We start from the raw sequence: 24262 nt of genomic DNA, 5'->3' as shown, positions 1-24262 counted from the left end.
AACTATACTTATATACATTCAATAATTCTGGTTTTTTGTCAGATTATTCTACAAGCAATATATTATTTAACCTCTGCGTCACTTTTTTAATAACTTCAATAGATTTTTTTTAAATCAGATATTCTTATTTTCGAACAAAATTCGTACGCATGTGTGCGTAAACGCCGTGTACAGACATTGCCGGCCGAGGCCTGATGCTATACAGACGTGTCGATCTTTTCGTTACGAGCCTCATTACGTAACGAAATATTTTTTTGTAATTTTAATTGTAAATTCATTGTTTCATGTTTTCTTATAATAAATATTATTCTTTCTTGTAGATAAATATATTAAGTTAAAATAATGTAGTAGTAATTAGGCATTTGTTTTTTATTATATTATTTGTCATAAATTTTAATTGTGTAAATATGGGAAATGAAGTGAAACGCGTGAGGAAAACTAAAAAACGTTTATATAAATTAAGCGCCGAACATACTTATGAACGATATTAAAAGGTAAGAGTATTTTTTTAGTAAACATATTTTTTTTTTATAAATTATGAATATTGAAAACATCTATTAGAAAAAATGTGCAATCAGTTCGCATAGAATCAGATTTTTCGAGCTGTTCTTCAAATATTATGATAGAGTATTTGGTGAAAGTAAGGATAAAATCAATTGAGAGTGACTACGTTCGATCCCCATGATATCGAAGCAATTTGATATTTTTCATTAAAAGTACTATGGGGCATATTTAGATACATATTTTTTAAATACATAATTTTTTAATTAATAAAAATATAATTACTAACATATATTTATTTTTTACAGAATAAAGAAAGTCGAAAACAATAACACGGAAGCTATTTATATTGCGTAAGAGTTTAATTTTATCGATTTTGTTTATAATAGGAATTAAAGTTATGTATGAACTAATTTTAATAATAAAAAAAATAATGTAATTGTTGTGAACCAGAGAACTAGAATATTTAGAAGTGTCATTTGTACGTAATTCAAAAATTGTAATTTTTAGTAACGTCCGCCATATTAGATTGAAAATGGAAGCAATTCATGAATCGTGGATTGTCATCGAGACTAAATATGTGTGCCAACTTTCAGCTCCATAGCTTCAATGGAAGTAGGTGTAATATTGATTGCAAGATTTCAGGACATACGTACATACATTCATACATACAAGTGAAATTAAATAAAATATTTTAATAAAAAAATTAACACTAAATGTTTTTTTTTGTAGTACCAAATCCAAATATTTTAAGTTTAATTAAATCAGTTTTATTATTTAATCATTTTCGAATAACAGTCCAAAGCAAAACAAATAATTCTAATATCCTATCTATTTTTATGAGATTTATAATTAAACCTAGTATGATTAACCTAGTTAACCAATGATTCAACCAAATCGACTTGACGACATTTTTTTCTTGTAAATATTTAGATGTTTTTGTTTTAATTGATTTTTTTTTTTCTTTGTGAACCGATATTAATAAAATGAACAAACACTACGCTATATGTTACCCCACGGTTACTACACTACAGGTTTCGAACACTTACGATTTTATTATATAAATAGATTATCAAACTTTTATAAAATATTAAAAATTGGTATGTTTTAATATTTAGTATAAGAACTAATTGTGGTAGGTATAATAATATAAATAAAAGAAAAAAAGGTTAAAACTAACTGTCTATTTTATTGTGTACAAAATATAAATAAAAATATTGTAAGTTTAATTGAATCAGTTTTTTTTATAATCATTCGTTAACTAACATCGAAAGAAATAAAAACAATTCTGTTGTCCTATCTATTTTTTATGAGATTTATGATTGATCTTACTTCGCTCGGTTTGGCGCCATCTATTAGAATATTTGGGCGTAACCTCGTTACCTCGCTTAACCATTAGTTCACGGGCTTGCCGTTTTTGTCGATTTTGTAAGTGTGTGCGTGCAATTCTCAAGGGCACTTAGCTCTTGTAGTCCCCTTAATAAGGATTTTTGTAATCGATATTTGTAGCAGTTACTGCCTGTTATTCGCATCGACCGACCGATGTAACATTATGCTTGCGAAGAAATCTGACCCTTGTAACTTGAAAACGATTTATGGTTAAAATTTTATAACCAATACGAAACAAATGTGATGTTATTAATTTTATGAAGTAGATTTGTTACCCAATTAGTAAGTAAGCAACGAAGCCTTACTTTACACAAGATTCAATGAATCCTTTACTTTAACGGTATATATCAATAATAAAATTATAAAAAATGTTTTAATTGCTAAACTACTAGTACTAAATAATAATTCATCTACAAGAGCAAACTCCGTTTTATTTAATGTTTATTTTGATATATTACGTGTATATAATATTATAAGAAAAAGTGTAAACGGACTTTGTTTTTTAAATGTACGTAATCTGTTTCATAGCTAGAAGTTTTTTCTCCTTCATTTATTTGTGAGGTATGTATACGTATGCAAAAAACAAGTTATGTCACAATCAAATCAAGTACTTAATTTATGTTTTGTTACAACTTGTTATAAATGTTACAATATTTTGTTAATGTCAAATGGGATTCCTACCGTTCCCAATTTCAAATTAAATAAACAAAAGCTGCGTAGCAGAACCGAAAATCGTGTAGCGTGGACCGGCTTACGAGCCTCGAACGAGCGTGGTTCGAACGTTCGGCCCGTTGTCGGTTTTTTGACGAACACAAAGGAATTTGGGTAGCGCTTGCAGTGCGCTCGTGGACGTTAATTGACACACGTTCGTTTCGCTGGCCGCAGCATCATGGAAACGTGGATAGAAGATGTTTGTTTACAATTAATTGAATTAAGGTCAGTTCGGCAATGACCGGCATACTTTATTAAAATTTTAATTTTTTGATCATATTAAGCCACCTTTACAATATTTGAGACAAATTTTACTTCGGGATGATTAAACATTTAGTTGACAATTAAACACAACTGAAAAAATTAATAAACAATCATTCGTTTATGAAAAAATCATTACTTTTGAAAAACCCCCAAGTGATGGATTTTTCTGTCACATCGGGTAAGTCCGGCTACTGGAAAAAAAATGTATAAACAGACAGTTTACATGATTGTACATATTGGCTATGTGTGTGTTTTTAAATATCAGTTTAAAATATCCCGCCAAAATTTAAATAAATGGTTCCTGGCGGCTTTTACGTCAAAAAAAGTATTTGTCGGATAAGTCCGGTATGCATCATCATTCAGAGTTAAAAAACAATTTTATTACTCAAATATTTTTATTTTTTCTACAATATCAATCTTTATTATTTCTTAAGTAGGTAATTAAATAGAAATAAAAAAAACAGCACACTCAAAAATATTATGACTTTAAAAGATATTATAAAAACTCAAAAGTAGATCGAATTTTCATCACAATTTACAAAAAAATAGGTTAATGTTTCAAGATTTTGTATTAAATCAACTTTTTTTACTATAGATAAGGCAGGAACATCATCACGATCGATTTTTTTTGTCATTTTAAATGTTAGCCTAGGTTTTTTTATTGTTTTATAAAATATTATAGAATACAATGGTTCTTCATTTTCATCCATCGTTTTAATAATATTTTCTATGCCAAAGCCATATTTCTCCATAAAATGGAGATTTGTCGCCAATCTAAATTCATTCTCCGCAGACAGAGCTGTGTTTCGTCCAAGTGTTGTTGATTTAGTTCTTCTTTTATTTACATGATCCATAACAGTCATACGAGGTATTTGGTATATTTTTGAAGCCTTGTAGCCACTCATCCTGCCACTTTCAACCTCTTGTACAGCTTCTCTTAATTTCTCCTTAGAGTATAATCCTCTGTTAGATTTTCTGTTATACTTTCCCATTGTGTATTATCTAAATTACCTGAAAAAAATATTTACGATATTTACACTCTGTGAAGTTATATACGTTTGCAAACAAATAAGGTGAGGCATTAAGTCAGCTTAAGCCTACGTCAAATAAAAACACTCATATTATACAACAGATATTAGTTAGTACAAAAAAAATTGCTTAGGCAGAAAATGTTTACAAAATCTGGAAACGGCGAAGATCGGCGTAAGCCGGTCTTTGCCCTAAACGACTAGACGGACTTCTCCTCTAAACTATTTTAAGGTTATAATGGTTTCATTACAAGTAATTTCTTAAAATATGAGTTTTATTCAATTCTGATATCATAATTAGGTAAATAAATAGATCATTAATGTACTTACTTGCACAGATCCGTATATCACTACATTTAAACACTCACAAAATATTTTTTTTAACAATGCGATGTCCTCTCGATGAACGTTGTGAGATAGACTAAATTTAAAATTAAGTTTTTTCTCTCTGGATCGTAACTAATGCCATCTATTTTAATTTTTTAATATTAAAACAGTAAACCATTTTTGTAAATCATGCTGCTATCTGTAGGGCTATTAAGAATTGGTAGTATTCCTGACTATACGGCCTTACCCGCCGGACGGTCTTCCCCGAATTGACCTTATATTAAAATAATCCTATGATATGGGACCCAAAACATGAGGATTACTTAAAAAAAAGATGATGCATGGTCTCGTACATCTCAAATATGAATTTGTAGAATCCCATTGTTTTTGCCTTCTAGCACTTTTTCTAGCAGCAGCAGCGATTGCTGCAAAAGCCATCAACTCGTCCATCCCCGCCGCGAACTACGAGCACACTGTTGAAAACTATGTTCGAGGTGAGTGATCGTTGTAGGCCCGTTGCACGTCCACACCTGACGGCTCGGCACGTCTAGCGTTTCCGCAGCTAAACATTCGGCATTACATTTTGTTTCTAGTTATTTTGTTTAGTTGGTGATCATGTTTATAATGACAAAAATTGTTTTTAATCAATAAATTCCGATAAGTAAATATATCACGCAAAAGCTTTAAATTATCATTGATAGATAAAATTGAATTTATCATTACGAAAACGTATATATAGTTTATTAAGTTTTGATTTCATACAATATTTGCAGGATAGGAAGTAAGTCTAACAGTCTCCTTACCTATGTTGTGTACAAAAATATTTATAAGTGGTACTTTTACGCGCTGTTTTTTTTTCAATATTATTTTTATTGTAATTTTTCTCAGATTTATGTCAAGTGTTATATTAAAGTTATATGCATTAAAATTGGGATTATTTCACAGAAAAATAATTCAAGATGAAATTCTTTATTATGCTTGCCGTCATTGTGGCTGTTGCCCTCGCTCGCCCAGGCACAAGCACCTGGACTCTGCAGGAGCTTACTGATGCTTTACAGAACCCTAACGTCAATCCCGCAGTTGTGCCCTTCTTGGAACATGCTCTAAATGAATTAATGAGTGCTCTTCACAATGGACACGAATTTGTAACTATAATTTAATTTATATTTAAATATAAAACGAAACATATATTTAAATATCTTGTCATTTTTCATTTTTAAATAAAAACGTAATTATTATACAGTATTAAAAATTAAAATAGAACGATAACTTATTTTAAATGGATTTGGTATATATCCAGATATGAATTTAGGTTTAATAAGTGTGTCGTATTTGCAGGAAAGCATCCACGTACCCCTGCCAGCTGACATCGCTATCATAGCCGAGCCTGTCATTCCTTCCCCCGTCGACTTTCCTGCTGTATCAAGCCCTCTCGTGCAGCTCATCATCAACGTGAAGAGTCCACAGCAGGTAAAGGAAACATCAATAATTTATATTTATTTGTAGCGAAATCGCAATTGCAAAAATGTTCTCGGCATGGACTGATTTCGCAAATATGTTTCAATGTTTCCTTGATCACGAAAAAACATGAAAAAAAGCACAAAGTTGCTAAGCGAACAACGCGAATATTTGTCTTGTTTGTTTGTTTTGTTGATTTTAGTATTTGCCATTAGGCGATGTAAGGAATGGTTAATATTTCTTACGTCGCCAATATTTATGGGCGATGGTGGTCACTAACCGTCAGGTGGCCCATTTGTCAATCCACCAACCCTTTATAAAATTACTTTATATTGTGTTATATTAGGTGACTGATGTCGGTACCGCTCCCCCGGCTAACGTTCCCGGACCAGACTTCAACCCTATCGACGTCATCGCCGTCAACCCCATCGAAGTTTAATAATTACCAATTAATAACAGCTCATTATTTACAAGAGATATAAATTCTCTATTCTGAATTCAATAAATTATATGATTTACAAATAATACTTTGGTTGATTTCATTTTATAAGCGTTATCAAAATACTTTTAGTATAAGTATTATATACTTATCAAAAAATAAAAAAGCGCTTTTCTTGTATTACTATAATTATAAAACGGCTTAAGAGTTAAGCTGTGTTTATCTTACCCACCTAAATTATAACGAAACTGAATACTATAAAATATACACATTATTCGAAATATTTTAGCATCATTATCCTGAACATATTAATATATATTTATTAACGTATAAGAATTATTAATATTAATATATACAAACAGTTACCGTATAAATCATGACATTTCCCCGTTGAATCGCAATTCTGATCCTCTGGGCAAAAAACGAACCAGCCCTCCTGTTGCGTATTAATTAAAACTATAAGATTTGTAAATCACCACAGAGATGAGTCTTTACGATGTCTTTAGATACCCTTTGAAGAATATTCATATACTTGGCATGTTTTTGCGTTTTGAATTAATAGATGCCTCTGTACTAAGTTATATTGTTTATAGATAATTCTTTATTATATAAGAGTAAAAATAATGTGACTGCCTGTAAACGTCCCACTACCGGGCTAAGGTCTCCTCTCCCTTCGAGGAGATGGTTTAAAGTTACTTACATCATCAAATGGCCCATTAGCTCGTCCGCCGACCTATATCATAAAAAAAAATTACAACTGATACCAATTTAAAATTTAATAAAGAAGCCAGGAAGATATTGTTAAAATCGTAGAGTGTGATCTATGAACTCTTGCACAGAATGTTACATTAAATTTTTTGTAACAATTTAGTAAGAGACGGTATGGACACTCGGTGATCTTGTTTTATAAACGTTTATATAGCCCCACAATAGAGTTACTCATTCTAAGCAGTCATTTGTTTATTTAACAAAAATGATAGATAGTATAAAATTATGAGCCGAGATGGCCCAGTGGTTAGAACGAGTGCATCTTAACCGATGATTTCGGGTTCAAACCCAGGCTAGTACCACTGAATTTTCATGTGCTTAAATTGTGTTTATAGTCCATCTCGTGCTCGGCGGTGAAGGAAAACATAGTGAAGAAACACTGCATGTGTCTAATTTCAACGAAATTCTGCCACATGTGTATTCCACCAACCCGCATTGGAGCAGCGATGTGGAATATGCTCCAAACCTTCTCCTCAGAGGGAGAGGAGGCCTTAACCCAGCAGTGGGAAAATTACAGCCTGCTAATGTGAAAAAAAATTATACATATAGTCAATGTTATAATATTGCTAATATTTTATGAATAATAAAAGTATCCGAATGAATACTTAGTGAAACTGCATTGATATGTATGATATGATAATTCGCTTAGGTGACGTTAACATCACAAAAGATAGTGCAATTTTTTCTTCAGTTTTGATGAAGGGCGAACTCAAAGATAAGATGTAAACAAACAAAAAATAAGGAATTCGAAAGTATTGTAAAATATATAAATAAAAACATTTTAAATTATTCATTACTAAATTATATATTTTGCAATAAAACTAAATTGAATATATGGGCGCTCGGCAGTGCTGCCATCTAGTTTCAATGTATGTAACAAATCAAAACAAAACTATATCTATGGGCGTTCGCCGTGCTGCCATCTGTTGTCAATATATGTAACAAATCGAATAAAACTTATAATCTGTAAAGCGACATCTATCAAATAATTTGGGACTTAATAATACAGGAAATATTATTATCTACTCTTAGCAATAAAGTAAGTAAAATGTAGAATAATAAATTGTAATTCACATTTTAGAATCAATCTTAGATAATACTAAGTTATATTTCTTATTTTGGAATGTAGAATGTATCAAGCAAGTCATTAACATTTGTCATAAAATTTGTTTTAATAATTTTGAAATATAAATATGATTTCTTTTTGTCAAGAAATGTGTAAATTTGATTTGTCCGGTATATTTTTAATATAGATAGTGATAAAATGGCTACGCAGCTCGCATGATTGCTTGGCATCTCAGTTCCAGTCAGCTCTAGAGTCTGGGTCGCTACCACAGTTCCTTACCACCGGAGTCACCCACCTGCTCCATAAGTCAGGTAGTGCAACGGATCCTAAAAACTATAGACCGATTACTTGGTTACCGACGGTCTATAAGCTCCTTACCTCCATTCTGAGAGATAAGATTAATAGTCACATACAGAATAATGGTATTTTGTCTGTCTCTCAGAATGGATGTAGGGGTGGATCACGAGGCACTAAGGACCTACTCCTCATTGATATGACCATTAGCCAACAGGTTCGTCGTTTTCGAAAGAGTCTGTCGACATGCTGGATAGATTACAGGAAGGCCTATGATTCCGTGCCGCATACATGACTCTTGAGGGTGCTGGAGTTGTATAAATTAGATACAATTCTATGCAGTTTCTTGAGATCATGTATGGGGCAATGGCGGACAGTCCTTCGCTATCCAGGATGCCGAACGATTCATGGTAATGACGAACCGATAAGGATTGAGCGGGGAATATTCCAGGGCGATAGTTTGAGTCCATTGTGGTTTTGTTTAGCCTTGAACCCTCTAAGTACTCTTGTTGTAAGTGTTCAAGGTTGGGCTATTGTTTGTGGAGAGGAGGTAAAGTAATATCCCACCTACTTTACGTGGATGACTTAAAGCTCTTTGCACCTACAGGTTCACAACTAATGGAGTTACTAAAGGTAACAGAAACTTTTAGTAATTCTATTGAAATGGAATTTGGAGTTGACAAGTGCGCTGTTATGCATGTGCGAGCGAGGAGAGATTATGGAATCTGACGGAATACAACTTTCAGATTCCATTAACTTTAGATCACTGTCCGCAAACGAATCATATAAATACTTGGGTGTGTCGGAAGCGTTAGGCATCAATGTGACCGACATGAAACAATCACTGCAGGAGCGTTTCTTTGGTCGTCTGAAAAAAGTACTCAAGAGTCTTTTGTCGGGTGGCAATAAGGTTCGCGCCTTCAATGGTTGGGTCATGCCGGTCTTGATGTACTCTTTCGGCATACTCAAGTGGACTTAAAAAGAACTAGACGCCTTGGATAGGAGAGTCCGTGTCCTGCTGACTGCATATCGGATGCATCATCCTCGGTCTTCGGTGATGAGATTGTATATCCCACGGAGATATGGTGGCCGTGGCTTTTTAAATGCCAAGACCCTACATGATCTTGAGGTATACAAACTCAGGGAGTATTTTCTCCACACTGACTTGGATATGCACCGAGATGTAGTTACAATGGACAAGGGGCTAACTCCGCTCTCCTTAGGCAAAGAGAACTGGCGCAAACCTGTAGTATTAAGTACTGAGAACCGCAAGGGGGTATGGAAGAGCAAGGAGTTACAGGGACGCTTCTATCGGGCCCTTCATGGACCCGATGTGGACTTTATGGCGTCCGTATCTTGGCTACGGTCCGGCAACCTATTCGGTGAAACCGAAGGTTTTGTGTGTGCAATTATGGACGAAGTTATCATGACGAACAATTACCGGAAGTATATTGTGAGGGATGGCACGGTGGACATATGTCGGGCGTGTCACACTCCGGGCGAATCCCTTAGACATATTATTTCCGGTTGTTCTCGTCTTGCTAACGGAGAGTATTTGCACAGACATAATCAAGTGGCCAAGATTATCCATCAACAACTTGCACTTCGATACGGTCTTGTGGTATCAGAGGTACCATACTACAGGTATGTGCCTGACCCAGTTCTTGAGAATGGTCGTATCACACTGTACTGGGACCGATCTATAATCACTGACAGGACTGTTGTCGCCAACAAGCCTGATATAGTGGTGATAGATCGGTCAGAGCGCCGCACGATAATTGTTGACGTCACCATCCCTCATGACGAGAATCTCGTGAAGGCTGAGAAGGATAAGCAAATAAAATATCTTGACTTAGCTCACGAGGTTGTCGACATGTGGGATGTGGATACAGCAGTTATTGTGCCGATAGTCGTTTCAGCGAATGGCCTAATGGCTAAGAGCCTCGACCAACACCTTAAGAGGCTCTCGTTAGGCAGCTGGGTCAAGGGCCTGATGCAGAAGGCAGTACTCCTCGGCACGGCGCGTATTGTGAGGAAGTTCCTCTCTCTGGGGCTCTGACTACCGGTGGTTTGGACCCTGTTCCCGCCACTGGTTGGCCTCTGTATTTTATATTTTTAAATATATTTTATATATTTTGTATTTTATATTTAAAAATTTATTATACATGAATGAGAATAAATAAAGAAGCTAATTACAATATATTTCGATTTTTAATTAAGATCAAAAATAATTTTATATTATTTTTTTATTATTATAAGCCATTAATAGTTATTATGTTTGTAACAAAATAAATATGGTCTTGTTGTTGATATAAAAAAAGGATGTCATAGTTTAGTTAGTAGAAAAGTAAGTTCAGGCGGGCATTCCTCGGACAATTGTAGAACTATTCACTATTCAGACCATTGAATTTATTAATACAAAAAGTGTTTTTCTGTTTTTCTATATGAATCCCGGGGAGAATTCTGGCGAATCGTCGACATATACAAACATATATAATAAAATATTTTTTTTCCATAGTTTTAATTATTTCCTAAAAAGGAAATTGATTTATTCATTTTATATAGTATAGTTCAGTTAGTTACAAAATATGAGATTTTTCTTACTAATATTATAAATGCGAAAGTAAGTACTTCTATCTGTAACGTTTTAACGGATAAACCGAATTTGATCACCTTTGGTGCTTAACCCCAAGGAAGAAAACAGATTACTTTTTATACCTGAAATCTACGCTCTTAAATACGCGGGCGAAGTCGCGTATATTATTTTCGTTCTTATAATATTATATTAATACAAAGAATAATAATTTATGTATGTTTCTTATAAATACGAATTGTACGAATAAAACTCTCAAGAAGACAATTATTTCTTGAAGTTGGACGAGCAAGTGGGCCACCTGATGGTAAGTGGTCACCACCGTCTGTAGACAATGGCGTTGTAAGAAATATTAACCATTCCTTACATCATCAATACGCCACAGCCTTGGGATTTAAGATGTTATGTCCCTTGTGCCTGTAGTTACACTGGCTCACCCACCCCTCAAACAGGAACACAACAATACTGCGTACTGCTGTTTGGCGATGTAAGGAATGGTTAATATTTCATACAATGCCATTGTCTATGGGCGGTGGTGACCACCTAGCATCAGGTGGCCCATATGCTCTTCCGCCAAACTATATCATAAAAAAAAGAAAAAAAAATATATAGAAAAACATGTTATAAATACGAAAGTAACTCTCTTTGAATCTGTTTGTTACTCTTTCACGGCCAAACCAATAAACCGAATTTGATTAAATTTGGTATGAAGTAAGCTTGATGTCCATAGATAATAAATTCCTTATTTATTATGCCAATAACTGATGACCAGCCCGTAAAACGCAAGCGAAGCTGCGGGCGACAGCTAGTTTGAAAATAAGCAAAAAAGGCGTGATTCGATAATTAGATGTAATTCTGTTGAAATTAACATTATTTCTAGTCAATTCACGGGATGATCAATGCGTATTACATTCCAATTCACGCATAAACGATTATATCTATCTTTATGATAATTTATATAAGAATTTGATTAGATAATTATCTCTATCGAGAGTAATATAATTTATTTACAATAATTATCGTTTGAAGTTGTATAAATACTGCGTTTTTTGAAAATGTAACCGTACTTGTGATTTGGTAAGTAACATGAAATGACATTTTCTTAACAATATTAAAGTATGTAATAAAATTATTCTTTTTGATTAGATTTGAATATATAATAATAAATAACAATACACAAGATATTTTGAAGTTTGCTTTTATAATATTTTTTCTTTGGAACTGTGATAATAGGAACTAATTGTTTATTATGATCATTATTTAAAAAAACATAGTTATACGCAATAATTTGCGTTTAAAGGAAGATACGTACATCTATGTATCATTCTTCTTGTATATTAAATTAGTTTTTGAACATTATAATATAATTGTATTTTGCTATTTCAGAAAAAATACTGCAAATATGAAATTTTTCGCTATTTTCGCCGCCGTCGTTGCTGTTGCTCTGGCCCGCCCGGGCACCAGCACCTGGACTCTGGAGGAGCTCTCTGATGCTCTCCAGAACCCCAATATCGACCCCGCACTCGTGCCCATCTTGGAACATGCTTTAAATGAACTCGTATCTGCCCTTCACAACGGAGAACAATTAGTAAGTAAAATATAATTATATATTAAATAAAATAATAAAAGGTCTTTGCAATAGTTTAAATTAAAATAATTCCTTATTCATTTAATTCTTGTTTGCAGGAAAGCATCTTCGTGCCCCTGCCCGCTGATGTCTCCATTGTGCCTAGTCCTGTTGTTCCCGCCCCCGTTGTCCCCAGCCCCGCTGCATCCAGCCCTCTTGTGCAGATCATCGTCAACGTCAAAAGTCAGCAACAGGTCTGTAAAAAGTATTGATTTAGTACCTAACATTTTCAGAAATTCCTGTCAGTTTTTTTAAAATTATTCTTTATTAACTTATAAATTGTTACATATTTTGGTTTACATAACGCAAGTTGTGGTTTTAAAGAATTCTCGAACACGATTATTGAAAAAAAAAGTTCAACGAGTGATCTGCAATTTTTATTTGCAAGGCGAGTACTACGCCACTTCGTGTTTAGGGTGTATAAAAGTTGTACTTAATGTTTATTTTTGTAAATTAGGTCGCTGAGGCCCCTGTAGACCCCACACCAGTGTTGGTTCATGAATCAGGCGATGAACCTAATGAGGAACCCATTATTATTTTTCCTTTACCAACCACAGTTAACCCCTTCGACGCCATCGCTGTGAACCCTGTCGATATGTGAGGCCCTGTTGGTCCTATGCCTGTCATTGACAGCGGAGATGTCGGACCTATGTAAATTAAAATGTTTTTAGCTATTGGCGAATATGTATGTATATATCAACTGTAATAAACGATTTGAAGACAATATTATGGTATTAATTATTTTTATTTCTATTATACTAACTGAAAACGTTAACACAAGTACAGATACAATTAATAATACATAAATAAATAACGTAAATTCATTGGCCAATAAAAATTACGTCGTTGGCGTCAATATCTAATCGTCTATAACAATAATTACAGCCTTGCTTATAAGCTGTCCCACTACTGAGAACAGCCATCTTGTCGGTGTAGAATAGATAAGCCATAGTCTAGACTACCTATAGCTATCTGGTTTTAAGAGTTGTGGGGGTTTGAAGGAATAAAAATATCAGATTATTTTTTATTTTACTAATTTTTTTTTTGTGCTGGCTTATTTGTAAAAAGTTGACTTCGATGAACTGACTAAATAATAACCGGCTTGATACATAGATAATTTAAATGGGACAATGCAAGTAACTGTTTTGATGACCGTACAAAAAGACTGAATTATAATCTTATACAAGCAAATTGAAATGTGATTGACGGTGTTAAGTTTCCGGTATATTTTTATTATTCACGCGTAAATATTGTATGATAAAAATACCATACATATATACAGTAAAGTTGTATGAGGTTTTTCTTCAGTAGCGTTACGTGCATGATACTTATTAAAAGAACAACGCGAATATTTGTCTTGTTTGTTAGTTTTGATGTGTAACAAAAATGTACAAATGGATTTTAGTATTTGCCATTAGGTGATGTAAGGAATGGTTAATATTTCTTACGTCGCCAATATTTATGGGCGATGGTGGTCACTAACCGTCAGGTGGCCCATTTGTCAATCCACCAACCCTTTATAAAATTACTTTATATTGTGTTATATTAGGTGACTGATGTCGGTACCGCTCCCCCGGCTAACGTTCCCGGACCAGACTTCAACCCTATCGACGTCATCGCCGTCAACCCCATCGAAGTTTAATAATTACCAATTAATAACAGCTCATTATTTACAAGAGATATAAATTCTCTATTCTGAATTCAATAAATTATATGATTTACAAATAATGCTTTGGTTGATTTCATTTTATAAGCGTTATCAAAATACTTTTAGTATAAGTATTATATACTTATCAAAAAATAAAAAAAGCGCTTTTCTTGTAATACTATAATTACAAAACGGCTTATGAGTGTGTTTATCTTACCCACCTAAATTATAACGAAACTGAATATTATAAAATATTTCCTGTTGACTCTCTCTCTCACACACGCATAAACACACCCACACACACATAGTTGGATGGTATGTTAAACTGATATAAATACTTTTTTCTTATATATCCAGTTATCAAAATATTTCAATGATATTGTAATGGAATTTAATCTATAATTTTATTCTTAGCATGAAGATGGAAAATATCCGTTGCCCTATCTCAAAGTCACTTCGATTTGAGATGCATAGGATGATTTGACGATAAAATACTATTGACATTTCGATAAAAACGTTATCAGTTTAAATTATTCATAAAAATGCTCTGAAAATACACACACATACATATTTTATCCTGTTTATTATTGATCGATCTTAGTAATTAAATAGTTACACACTAATTTCTCTCTTTCTGTTATCAGCATTTTAGCATTGGAAAGAAGAGGACACCGCATATTCTTTAAAACTGCTATATTTTTTGTTATTAAGGGGTTATAATTATTATAAAAAATTATGATAATATTTTGCGTATCATTTTACCGATTCCCACGCTCACTCAGAAGGTTATACACACTATTCGAAATATTTTAGCATCATTATCCTGAACATATTAATATATATTTATTAACGTATAAGAATTATTAATATGAATATATACAAACAGTTACCGTATAAATCATGACATTTCCCCGTTGAATCGCAATTCTGATCCTCTGGGCAAAAAACGAACCAGCCCTCCTGTTGCGTATTAATTAAAACTATAAGATTTGTAAATCACCATAAAGATGAGTCTTTATGATGTCTTTAGATACCCTTTGAAGAATATTCATATACTTGGCATGTTTTTGCGTTTTGAATTAATAGATGTCTCTGTACCAAGTTATATTGTTTATAGATAATTATTTATTATATAAGAGTAAAAATAATGTGACACATATTTCTAGAAAGACTGATTGGAAAGGAAATTGAATATCATATCGAATAAACAACACTAGTTCTAAGTAACAAATGTCTATGAATCATAAAATTGGATGATGAAATAGTGAACATTGTTAAGTTAAGTTAAACAAATTGATAAGTCGATAACAATCCGGTAATGTGTGTTTTTATTTAACAATAAATCGATTAAACAGCCAGCACATAGAAACAGGAAATTAATCTTGTTTTACTTTAATTATAATTTATTTATAATGATGCCTTACTTACTTATTGATAGTAAAAGTAAAAACAGGCACTGTTTCGGAAAAAACAAACCTAGACTTGAGTAGCCAGCCAAAGGAACTTATTACTCAGCCGGCTTTTTTGTTCAATTTACTCTACTTGGTGGTAAGGCTTTGTGCAAGCCCGCCTGGGTAGGTACCACCCACTCATCAGATATTCTACCGTCAAATAGCAGTACTCAGTATTGTTGTGTTCCGGTTTGAAGGGTGAGAGAGCCAGTAACTAACTAAATAACAGCACAAGCGACATAACATCTCAGTTCCCAAAGTTGGTGGCGCATTGGCGATGAAAGGAATGGTTAATCTTTCTTACAGCGCCATTGTCTATGAGCGATGGTGACCACTTACATCATCAAATGGCCCATTTGCTCGTCCGCCGATGTATATCATAAAAAAAAATTACAACTGATACCAATTTAAAATATAATAAAGAAGCCAGGAAGATATTGTTAAAATCGTAGAGTGTGATCTATGAACTCTTGCACAGAATGTTACATTAAATTTTTTGTAACAATTTAGTAAGAGACGGTATGGACACTCGGTGATCTTGTTTTATAAACGTTTATATAGCCCCACAATAGAGTTACTCATTCTAAGCAGTCATTTGTTTATTTAACAAAAATGATAGATAGTATAAAATTATGAGCCGAGATGGCCCAGTGGTTAGAACGCGTGCATCTTAACCGATGATTTCGGGTTCAAACCCAGGCTAGTACCACAGAATTTTCATGTGCTTAAATTGTGTTTATAATCCATCTCGTGCTCGGCGGTGAAGGAAAACATCGTGAAGAAACACTGCATGTGTCTAATTTCAACGAAATTCTGCCACATGTGTATTCCACCAACCCGCATTGCAGCAGTGTTGTGGAATATGCTCCAAACCTTCTCCTCAAAGGGAGAGGAGGCCTTAGCCCAGCAGTGGGAAATTTACAGCCTGCTAATGTGAAAAAAAATTATATATATAGTCAATGTTATAATATTGCTAATATTTTATGAATAATAAAAGTATCCGAATGATTACTTAGTGAAACTGCATTGATATGTATGATATGATAATTCGCTTAGGTGACGTTAACATCACAAAAGATAGTGCAATTTTTTCTTCAGTTTTGATAAAGGGCGAACTCAAAGATAAGATGTAAACAAACAAAAAATAAGGAATGCGAAAGTATTTTAAAATATATAAATAAAAACATTTTAAATTATTCATTACTAAATTATATATTTTGCAATAAAACTAAATTGTATACAAACTTAACATAACATAAGTTTTAATTATTTCCTAAAAAGAAAATTGATTTATTCATTTTATATAGTATAGTTCAGTTAGTTACAAAATATGAGATTTTTTTTCTAATATTTTAAATGCGAAAGTAAGTACATCTGTCTGTTACGTTTTAACGGATAAACCGAATTTGATCACCTTTGGTGCTTAACCCCAAAGAAGAAAACAGATTACTTTTATACCTGAAATCTACGCTCTTAAATACGCGGGCGAAGTCGCGTATTTTGTTTTCGTTCTTATAATATTATATTAATACAAAGAATAATAATTTATGTATGTTTCTTATAAATACAAATTGTACGAATAAAACTCTCAAGAAGACAATTATTTCTTGAAGTTGGACGAGCAAGTGGGCCACCTGATGGTAAGTGGTCACCACCGTCCGTAGACAATGGCGTTGTAAGAAATATTAACCATTCCTTACATCATCAATACGCCACAGCCTTGGGATTTAAGATGTTATGTCCCTTGTGCCTGTAGTTACATTGGCTCACCCACCCTTCAAACAGGAACACAACAATACTGAGTACTGCTGTTTGGCGATGTAAGGAATGGTTAATATTTCATACAATGCCATTGTCTATGGGCGGTGGTGACCACCTAGCATCAGGTGGCCCATATGCTCTTCCGCCAAACTATACCATAAAAAAAAGAAAAAAATATATATAGAAAAATATCTTATAAATACGAAAGTAACTCTCTTTGAATCTGTTTGTTACTCTTTCACGGCCAAACCAATAAACCTATACCACTATAAATTTTATAGTGGTAGTGCCACACTGCATACCTTTGGGTTGCAGCCGAATGGGCCGGCACGCCCGGGGAAGTACCACTCTCTCAGTCAAAATCGGCGTAAAGTGGTAGCTATGCTACCGCGTTTCGTCCGGTATGTGAGAGTCCCGAAGGCCCGATCCCCCTCCCCCCCAAAACATAATGGTTGTGCAGAATTTGGTTTCATTACCCCAGGAGGGTACCATCAGCGACTGCGGTGGAGAATCCCTCTCTGGGCATCCATGCTCAGGACGTACACCACCTGAGCAGGGATGCCCAGGCTGCCCTCCGAATTCTGGGGGGGGGGAATTTTGCGCTCGCCACTGTTCGGGCCAAGCGGAGCAGGCATCATAAGGCAACCCCTACCACCCACACTGTGGATTTCTGCAACATAAGGGGACTCAACTCCAACTTGAACGCCGTTCACTTTCACCTTGAGACGGCGAAGCCGGCCTTGCTCTTTCTCACCGAGACCCAGATATCCTCTCCTGCCGATGCGACATTTCTTTCTTACCCCGGGTACAAATTGGAACATTCCTTTGTACCACGAGCTGGGGTGTGCGTTTACGTCAGAGATATATATCTGCTCTCGACGCCTCGGCAGCCTTGAAGGGCAGGACCTATCGATTATCTGGCTCCGTGTAGACTGCGACGACCATCCGCGAATCTACGTGTGCCTTTATAGGTCCCATAGCGGTAATGCCGAAACCGACCGACTGGTTGAGCACGTCCAAGTGGCTACAGATTCCGTGCTGCAGCAGATCCCATCCGCAGAGATCGTAATTCTTGGCGATTTTAATGCCCACCATGCCGAATGGCTTGGATCACGCACTACCGATCATGCGGGTAGATCTGTCCTCGACTTCGCTTTAGCATACGATTTGACACAACTGGTCACCTCGGCAACGCGAATACAGGACGTGGAGGATCATATACCTTCCCTGTTGGATCTTCTGCTGACTTCCCATTCGGAAGGCTACCAGGTTATCGTCGATCCCCCTCTGGGCTCGTCGGACCACTGTCTCGTCCGGAGTACAGTGCCGGTGGCGCGGTACTCACGACCTCGTTTCGTGGGCTGCCGCCGAGTTGGCACTACAAGTCAGCAGATTGGGATGGAATGCGGTCCTTCTTTGCATCCTACCCATGGTGGCAGGTTTGTTTCTCGCCGGATGATCCGAGCGTTGTTGCTGACTCTGTCGCCGATGTGGTACTTCAGGGTATGGAACTGTTCATTCCGTATTCTGCGGTCCCCATCGGTGGCAAGTCCTAGCCCTGGTTTGGTCGTTTCTGCAAAACGGCTTCACGCCGAAAATGGGAACGCTACCAGGACTGGGCTAACGCATCGGCGTCTCGTGATGTAAATACCAGCGCATTCAGAAAGGAATATAACTCTGCCTCTAGGTCCTTCAAAAACGTGATTGCTAGGGCGAAGACGGAGTACATTGGCAGAATTGGCGAGAGACTGGTGCGCCTCCCTTCAGGAACACGTGCTTTCTGGTCTCTTGCTAAGGCTGTCTTAGGGAATTTCTGTCAGCCCTCTTTTCCATCTTTGCACAGAGACGGTGAGTCATTGGCCCATACCGCGAAGGAGAAAGCTGATCTTTTAGGCTCTCTCTTCGCGGCGAATTCGACTCTAGATGACCGAGGAAAGTCACCACCAACAATCCCGCGGTGTGATACCATGATGCCGGAAGTTACATTCCGGCAAAGTGCAGTTCGTAAAGCACTTCTTTCCTTGGATATTCATAAGTCGAGTGGACCCGATGGCATCCCTCCAATCGTGCTACGGACATATGCTCCCGAGTTGGCACCGGTCTTAACGCGTCTTTTCCGGCAATCCTATGCATTCGGCGTCGTCCCGAACTCCTGGAAGACTGCTTTGGTGCATCCGATCCCTAAAAAGGGCAACCGCTCAGACCCGTCCAATTATAGGCCTATAGCCATCACCTCCTTGTTCTCCAAGGTAATGGAGTCCATTATTAACTGCCAGCTCCTGCGGTACCTAGAGGAGTACCAACTGATTAGCGACCGCCAGTACGGTTTCCGTCGGGGTCGCTCAGCCAGTGATCTTCTAGTTTACCTGACTCATAAATGGGCGGAAGCAGTTGAGAGCAAGGGGGAGGCATTAGCAGCCAGTCTGGACATAGCGAAGGCCTTCGATCGCGTGTGGCGCAAAGCGCTGCTTTCGAAGCTTCCTTCATATGGGCTTCCCGGGAAATTACTCAATTGGATTACCAGTTTTTTGGCAGATCGGAGCATCAAGGTCGTTGTCGACGGTGCATGCTCCGACTTAAAATTCGTCAATGCTGGTTTTCCACAAGGCTGCGTTCTTTCACCCACTCTGTTTCTTTTGCATATCAATGACATGTTGCAAATCAGTAACATTCACTGCTACGCAGACGACAGCACCGTAGACACCTCATACACCGGCCGTGTTAATATTTCTCGGGAAAACGTCGAAGAAAACCGGAACAAACTTGTGTCTGAAATCGAGTCTTCGTTAAACAAAGTCTCGAACTGGGGTCGGCTAAACCTAGTCCATTTCAACCCCAAAAAGACGTAAGTTTGCGCGTTAACTGCTAAAAAAACACCATTTGTCGTATCTCCACGATTCGAGAACATTCCGTTAACCGCCACAGCTAGTATCGGAATACTTGGCGTCGATGTTTCGAGCCTCGTTCAGTTCCGCGGTCAATTGGAAGGCAAAGCCAAATTGGCATCAAAAAAGCTCGGTGTGCTCAGCAAGGCAAGACAGTATTTCACGTCGGCCCATCGTCTAAGACTATACAAGGCGCAAATTCGGCCTCACATGGAATACTGCTCTCACCTCTGGGCGGGTGCTCCCCAGTACCAGCTCCTTCCATTTGACCATATCCAACGTAGAGCGGCTCGAATTATCGACGATCAAGCCCTCTCCGATCTGCTTGATCCTTTGGCTTTGCGTAGAGATGTTCGATCGCTCTGCATCTTCTACAGAATTTATCACGGGGAATGTTCCGAGGAATTGTTCGGATTAATCCCGGCTGCTGAATTTCACCTTCGGACATCTCGTCAAAATTCCAAATATCACCCGCACCACCTAGATGTCCGAAAATCCACAACAGCGCGATTTTTAAGACACTTTCTGCCTCGCACAACCACTCTGTGGAACCAGCTTTCGCCGGCGGTTTTTCCGAACCGATACGACTTAGGAACCTTCAAGAAAAGAGCGTACTCTTTCCTGAAAGGCCGGCAACGCACCTGCAAGCCCCCTGGTGTTGCAGATGTCCATGGGCGGTGGTAGTCACTTTCCATCAGGTGAGCCTCCTGCTTGATGTCCATAGATAATAAATTCCTTATTTATTATGCCAATAACTGATGACCAGCCCGTAAAACGCAAGCGAAGCTGCGGGCGACAGCTAGTTTGAAAATAAGCAAAAAAGGCGTGATTCGATAATTAGATGTAATTCTGTTGAAATTAACATTATTTCTAGTCAATTCACGGGATGATCAATGCGTATTACATTCCAATTCACGCATAAACGATTATATATCTATTTTTTAATATGATAATTTATATAAGAATTTGATTAGATAATTATCTCTATCGAGAGTAATATAATTCATTTACAATAATTATCGTTTGAAGTTGTATAAATACTGCGTTTTTTGAAAATGTAACCGTACTTGTGATTTGGTAAGTAACATGAAATGACATTTTCTTAACAATATTAAAGTATGTAATAAAATTATTCTTTTTGATTCGATTTGAATATATAATAATAAATAACAATACACAAGATATTTTGAAGTTTGCTTTTATAATATTTTTTCTTTGGAACTGTGATAATAGGAACTAATTGTTTATTATGATCATTATTTAAAAAAACAAATTTGCGTTTAAAGGAAGATACGTACATCTATGTATCATTCTTCTTGTATATTAAATTAGTTTTTGAACATTATAATATAATTGTATTTTGCTATTTCAGAAAAAATACTGCAAATATGAAATTTTTCGCTATTTTCGCCGCCGTCGTTGCTGTTGCTCTGGCCCGCCCGGGCACCAGCACCTGGACTCTGGAGGAGCTCTCTGATGCTCTCCAGAACCCCAATATCGACCCCGCACTCGTGCCCATCTTGGAACATGCTTTAAATGAACTCGTATCTGCCCTTCACAACGGAGAACAATTAGTAAGTAAAATATAATTATATATTAAATAAAATAATAAAAGGTCTTTGCAATAGTTTAAATTAAAATAATTCCTTATTCATTTAATTCTTGTTTGCAGGAAAGCATCTTCGTGCCCCTGCCCGCTGATGTCTCCATTGTGCCTAGTCCTGTTGTTCCCGCCCCCGTTGTCCCCAGCCCCGCTGCATCCAGCCCTCTTGTGCAGATCATCGTCAACGTCAAAAGTCAGCAACAGGTTTGTAAAAAGTATTGATTTAGTACCTAACATTTTCAGAAATTCCTGTCAGTTTTTTTAAAATTATTCTTTATTAACTTATAAATTGTTACATATTTTGGTTTACATAACGCAAGTTGTGGTTTTAAAGAATTCTCGAACACGATTATTGAAAAAAAAAGTTCAACGAGTGATCTGCAATTTTTATTTGCAAGGCGAGTACTACGCCACTTCGTGTTTAGGGTGTATAAAAGTTGTACTTAATGTTTATTTTTGTAAATTAGGTCGCTGAGGCCCCTGTAGACCCCACACCAGTGTTGGTTCATGAATCAGGCGATGAACCTAATGAGGAACCCATTATTATTTTTCCTTTACCAACCACAGTTAACCCCTTCGACGCCATCGCTGTGAACCCTGTCGATATGTGAGGCCCTGTTGGTCCTATGCCTGTCATTGACAGCGGAGATGTCGGACCTATGTAAATTAAAATGTATTTAGCTATTGGCGAATATGTATGTATATAACAACTGTAATAAACGATTTGAAGACAATATTATGGTATTAATTCTTTTTATTTCTATTATACTAACTGAAAACGTTAACACAAGTACAGATACAATTAATAATACATAAATAAATAACGTAAATTCATTGGCCAATAAAAATTACGTCGTTGGCGTCAATATCTAATCGTCTATAACAATAATTACAGCCTTGCTTATAAGCTGTCCCACTACTGAGAACAGCCATCTTGTCGGTGTAGAATAGATAGGCCATAGTCTAGACTACCTATAGCTATCTGGTTTTAAGAGTTGTGGGGGTTTGAAGGAATAAAAATATCAGATTATTTTTTATTTTACTAATTTTTTTTTTGTGCTGGCTTATTTGTAAAAAGTTGACTTCGATGAACGGACTAAATAATAACCGGCTTGATACATAGATAATTTAAATGGGACAATGCAAGTAACTGTTTTGATGACCGTACAAAAAGACTGAATTATAATCTTATACAAGCAAATTGAAATGTGATTGACGGTGTTAAGTTTCCGGTATATTTTTATTATTCACGCGTAAATATTGTATGATAAAAATACCATACATATATACAGTAAAGTTGTATGAGGTTTTTCTTCAGTAGCGTTACGTGCATGATACTTATTAAAAGGACAACGCGAATATTTGTCTTGTTTGTTTGTTTTGATGTGTAACAAAAATGTACAAATGGATTTTAGTATTTGCCATTAGGTGATGTAAGGAATGGTTAATATTTCTTACGTCGCCAATATTTATGGGCGATGGTGGTCACTAACCGTCAGGTGGCCCATTTGTCAATCCACCCACCCTTTATAAAATTACTTTATATTGTGTTATATTAGGTGACTGATGTCGGTACCGCTCCCCCGGCTAACGTTCCCGGACCAGACTTCAACCCTATCGACGTCATCGCCGTCAACCCCATCGAAGTTTAATAATTACCAATTAATAACAGCTCATTATTTACAAGAGATATAAATTCTCTATTCTGAATTCAATAAATTATATGATTTACAAATAATGCTTTGGTTGATTTCATTTTATAAGCGTTATCAAATTACTTTTAGTATAAGTATTATATACTTATCATATTATACACATTATTCGAAATATTTTAGCATCATTATCCTGAACATATTAATATATATTTATTAACGTATAAGAATTATTAATATTAATATATACAAACAGTTACTATATAAATCATGACATTTCCCCGTTGAATCGCAATTCTGATCCCCTGGGCAAAAAACGAAACAGCCCTCCTGTTGCGTATTAATTAAAACTATAAGATTTGTAAATCACCATAAAGAGGAGTCTTTATGATGTCTTTAGATACCCTTTGAAGAATATTCATATACTTGGCATGTTTTTGCGTTTTGAATTAATAGATGCCTCTGTACTAAGTTATATTGTTTATAGATAATTCTTTATTATATAAGAGTAAAAATAATGTGACTGCCTGTAAACGTCCCACTACCGGGCTAAGGTCTCCTCTCCCTTCGAGGAGATGGTTTAAAGTTACTTACATCATCAAATGGCCCATTTGCTCGTCCGCCGATGTATATCATAAAAAAAAATTACAACTGATACCAATTTAAAATATAATAAAGAAGCCAGGAAGATATTGTTAAAATCGTAGAGTGTGATCTATGAACTCTTGCACAGAATGTTACATTAAATTTTTTGTAACAATTTAGTAAGAGACGGTATTGACACTCGGTGATCTTGT

The 24262-nt window shown here is 35.8% G+C and overlaps 1 protein-coding gene across 1 annotated transcript; it reads left to right on the top strand.

Annotated features, from left to right (window-relative positions):
- Positions 1-5159: 5159 nt before the first annotated feature.
- LOC113393792 (uncharacterized) lies at positions 5160-22525 on the top strand. Its single transcript, XM_064217793.1, has 12 exons — positions 5160-5365; positions 5559-5690; positions 6025-6114; positions 8139-8373; positions 8992-9185; positions 12139-12426; positions 12525-12659; positions 12923-13063; positions 14015-14101; positions 21497-21784; positions 21883-22017; positions 22281-22525. Exons 1-12 carry the CDS (start codon positions 5180-5182, stop codon positions 22422-22424), a joined length of 2055 nt encoding a protein of 684 aa, XP_064073863.1. The 5' UTR covers positions 5160-5179; the 3' UTR covers positions 22425-22525.
- The last annotated feature ends 1737 nt before the right edge of the window (positions 22526-24262 follow it).

This window comes from Vanessa tameamea, chromosome 18, assembly GCF_037043105.1.
Source record: "Vanessa tameamea isolate UH-Manoa-2023 chromosome 18, ilVanTame1 primary haplotype, whole genome shotgun sequence".
Classification (NCBI taxonomy): domain Eukaryota; kingdom Metazoa; phylum Arthropoda; class Insecta; order Lepidoptera; family Nymphalidae; genus Vanessa; species Vanessa tameamea.
The sequence above is the reverse complement of the archived record's forward strand: the minus strand, read 5'-3'. Positions and strand labels throughout refer to the sequence as shown.